A 4264-nucleotide genomic window follows, 5' to 3' on the forward strand; every position below is an offset into this window, starting at 1 on the left:
CTTAATATAGTTCTGTACAAATAAATTATTTAGCGCACTGCACGCACATTATAGGTAAGTACCACAGACAGGGATTACTTTATCCTAATTTTATTCACTCGTCAAGGGCTTTTGTAACAGAGGCTCGAGGTCAAAATAACCCCAGGAAAATTAACAGGAGTGCAGCATGTGCAAAGGCTTTATTAACCTACAATCCCGTTCTCTCTATTATATGTACAAACGCAATATCTTTTTCTTAATAAATGCATCTTTCTTTGTTTCTTGTCACCTATGTATGTTTGACCAGTGGGGCTCGTCGTGGATGATCACTTTAATGTCCAATCAACGGTTGATGCTCCTCCCTTAAATAGACCAATTAAGTACAAGCATGCATTTCTATTTGATATATGGAAATTTTTTTATACTTTTGAAAAATATATAATTATAATATTAAAATTGTATTTTTTTTCTTTTACTTTTTACTTTAGCCAACGACTTTTAACTAAGAGAGAAAAAATACAGTTTTAATTAATATTATAATTGTGTATTCTCCCAAATACATAGGTGTAAACATTTAAAATGACACAACTTACGTATTTTGACATGAAAAATCATTTTCCCTTGATATAAACCCAACAATAGTGAGTGGCATGGGAAAAACACTTGGGGGCGGCCATCATCAAAATGTTCACAAGTGCTTGTAGGATGCCACCATGTGCATGTGTATCCAATGTTACAAAGAGACGTTAAGAAAAATAACAAAAGGAAAATTTCAAGTGCCGGCTTTCTTAGCTTAGGCGGTGGTAAATACTCCTCTTTCTATTTTGAAAGCAATTTCTAGGATTCCCCTAACTTTTTGTGTACTGCCTGGACAAACCTACCTGTTACAATCAATTCCTTGGAAGTTTGATAATGTAGTATAAAAGTCCAGATTAATAAACCTTTATAAGATTGCGAGAAACTTTGATGGTTCTGGCCTTCTGTGGCATTTTTTTTTTTTTTTTCAATTTCCTAAATGCATCATTTATTAGTTTGTGGAAACTTTGGATATGAAAAAAGTAGGCCCACGTGACTGCACCAGTCTCGTCCTATATAGCGTGTGACTTTGTGATAGTTATGGTTGAGGTTGAGCCGTTGAGGTTACTACTCTCCAACCTCCAAATCCAAATGCGGTGTTACTTGTTAGGGTGAACTATCACATTAATAAAGAGGGTGTGTGATGGTAACTTCTCACGGATGCTTTGAAATAGGGGGAGTTCTGTGAAACAGTGGCAGAGGCAGATAGCTCGTGAAGTTAACACTAACACTTTTTTTAAAGAGGTTCAATCTAGCAAAGAGCAATGCTAGTATATATACTCTATAGGCTACGTTATTATTTTTTTGTATTGGTAGACCAGAATATTGGCGCCAAGCAAGAACAAAACAATATTTGAACTAAATTAGTAGTACCATTGGAGTCAACAACGACAAACTTGAAAGTAATTTCTTCATTATGTGTAACTATAGATATTGGTACTTGGGATGGGAGGCCAATTAATTGCAGGATTAACCATGCCCTCTGTTTGAGGGACACCTCCTCGTTAAGGTTATTGTTAATGACTAATGATTAGTTGCATATAGCTTTTTCTTCATGTTTGTTGAGTCACAATGGCGGAAAGAAATAAAGATAACAAGAAAGAAATGAAGGGAAAAAAGAGAGGATATTAACGTTAGAGTACAACAACAATGTGCCATTATGATTGTGTGCTTAGCTTTTAGACTCCCCCGCCAAACAAATGCATGATTACTCGTGGGCCATAGATTAGTCATGCATACTAACAATAATAATCTAAAAGCACAAGTAAACCAAGCTATAGAAATAAGCTAATAATAAAAATCATAATATGAAATCTCTGTGTGTCCGTCCACAGAAAAAACAAAGCACGAGTTAACTTAGCATCAGTAGAGTAAAACACTAAAAGTGTAAAAGGATTAAGTGATCCTCTTAAAACAAAAACTAATTGCACCGCGTGGAAGCTTTATGGTGGCAAAAAATCCCATTCCCGTTGATAAAGGGACAATCCCCCCAACAAAAAAAACACTCCCCCACAATTGTCTCTTTAATTCTTGAATGAACCGTTGATCAAAAGCTATCATATCATATCATATCATGATTTGCAATTTCCGATTTACCAGCAAAGTGATTATTTACTGATTAACAAAAGAAGAGCTAGAGGGGCAAAATGGAAAAAGGAGGATAGTGTATCCCAAAAAAGAAAAAGAGGTGAGGGAAAAAAATAATTATTCTCAATAACCAAAATAAATCGGAAAGTGGGTTCCACTCTTTTGGGGCTATAAATAGGGAGGTTTCTCTACAAGCCAAAGTCCTCTGGCTGTGGAAAAAGCATTGCTCCACATTCACCTTCACTTCACTTCTCTCTGGTTTCTCTTTCCTTAATGTTAAGAGAGAGCCAAAACAATAACATAGAGAGAAACGCATACACACTAGTACTAGTACTAGTACTACCTCTTCAATTACAATAAAATGGTCGACGTGGACCGGAGGATGACCGGTCTAAATCCGGCTCACGTAGCCGGTCTCCGGCGGTTATCGGCGAGAGCTGCCGCAGCACCGTCCCTACCTGTGCGTAACGGTGTCGTTTCATTTTCTTCACTGGTGGACAAGGTCATAACCCACCTCCGCAACTCAGGCATACGGGTGCAACCTGGTCTCTCCGATGCAGAGTTCGCGCGTGCTGAGGCTGAGTTCGGATTCGTGTTCCCACCGGACCTCCGAGCCGTTCTCGCCGCCGGTTTTCCCGTCGGCCCCGGTTTCCCTGATTGGCGCTCTGCCGGCTCTCGCCTTCACCTCCGTGCCTCGCTGGACCTTCCGATCGCCGCGATTTCGTTCCAGATCGCGAGGAACGCTCTCTGGTCCAAGTCTTGGGGCCCTAGACCTTCTGAACCGGAGAAGGCACTGCGAGTTGCGAGGAATGCGCTGAAGAGAGCTCCACTATTGATTCCAATCTTCAACCATTGCTACATTCCATCCAATCCATCTCTCGCCGGAAATCCTGTTTTCTTCGTTGATGAGAATAGGATCTTCTGCTGCGGTTTGGATCTCTCCGATTTCTTCGAACGCGAGTCACTGTTCCGGAGCTCCGAATCCGATCCTCAGGTCCTCAAGAAGCAGCGATCCGTTAGCGAGAAATCCGCGGGTTCCTCAACCGCTTTCTCTCGGAGGAGTCTTGACACCGGAGGCAGGACCCCGAGGTGGGTGGAGTTCTGGACCGATGCCGCCACCGATCGCCGGAGGAGGAACTCTTCTTCGTCGGCGTCGTCGCCGGAGAGGTTTTTTGAAATGCCCCGGTCTGAAACCTCGGGTTGGGTGAAGGAGTACATTGGACAAATCGGGTCGGTTTTGAGGGCGGGTGGGTGGAACGAATCGGATATATCCGAAATGGTGGAGGTTTCGGCTTCTGGATTCTTCGAAGGGGATATGGTGTTGTTGGATAATCAAGCGCTGCTAGATGCTCTGCTCTTGAAAGCGGATAAGTTTTCGGACTCGCTCCGAAAAGCAGGGTGGAGCTCCGAAGAGGTCTCCGAAGCTTTAGGATTCGATTTTCGACCGGAGAAGGAACGGAAACCGGCTAAGAAGCTATCTCCTGAACTGGTGGAAAGAATAGAGAAACTGGCTCAGTCAGTTTCCCGGTGATGATTCTTGGAACTGGATGAACACTTTTTTTAATTTCATTTTATTTTTAAGATCTCAGGGTTTACTTTTTTTTTCTCTCCCCCACTTTTGGGTTAAAAACGATGAGGAATTGGGGAAACATGTTGTACTATGAAACAAAATGCACAAAATAGATCAAAAAGGTTCAAAATTTACATGTTTATGATCATCCTATCTTTATATATATAAATGATAAGTTCATAATAAATGATCAACGGTTAAGTAAATACTGCTGTGTACAGCAAAATGAATTTCCTGAACAAGTTCTTTCTTTTTTAATTTTATGCACTGCTACTTGCTATTATGATTTTCTTTACCTTGTGTATTTTTGTGATTTTCTTCTTACTTTGCTTGATTGTGTTCGCATATTATATGAATGAGCAGAGTAGAAATGTTTAGCTGGCTACGGCTCTTGTTTCTAAATAACCAGTGCACGTGTGTATGTGAGCATACACATACACATATATTGAATATTTTTAATTGAAAGTTGAGCCTCCAATCAGAACAATGGCTGGTGCGTGGGTATGGAACAGCACAGCATCATATCATCTCCCATCGAATGCCAGGCCAGAA

At 40.8% G+C, this 4264-nt stretch overlaps 1 protein-coding gene across 1 annotated transcript; it reads left to right on the forward strand.

Annotated features, from left to right (window-relative positions):
- The first annotated feature begins 2361 nt into the window (after positions 1-2361).
- Positions 2362-3960, forward strand: LOC133288368 (uncharacterized). The gene has a single exon (XM_061486101.1). The coding sequence runs from the start codon at positions 2504-2506 to the stop codon at positions 3671-3673; it is 1170 nt and encodes a 389-aa protein (XP_061342085.1). The 5' UTR covers positions 2362-2503; the 3' UTR covers positions 3674-3960.
- Positions 3961-4264: the final 304 nt, after the last annotated feature.

This window comes from Gastrolobium bilobum, unplaced genomic scaffold (genome assembly GCF_033153095.1).
Source record: "Gastrolobium bilobum isolate Gb01-03AN ecotype WA unplaced genomic scaffold, APGP_CSIRO_Gbil_v1 utg2810, whole genome shotgun sequence".
Lineage (NCBI taxonomy): Eukaryota > Viridiplantae > Streptophyta > Magnoliopsida > Fabales > Fabaceae > Gastrolobium > Gastrolobium bilobum.

Excerpts from the sequence above, each read along its gene's own strand:
- LOC133288368 (XM_061486101.1), top strand. The coding sequence starts at position 2,504 with ATGGTCGACGTGGACCGGAGGATGACCGGTCTAAATCCGGCTCACGTA.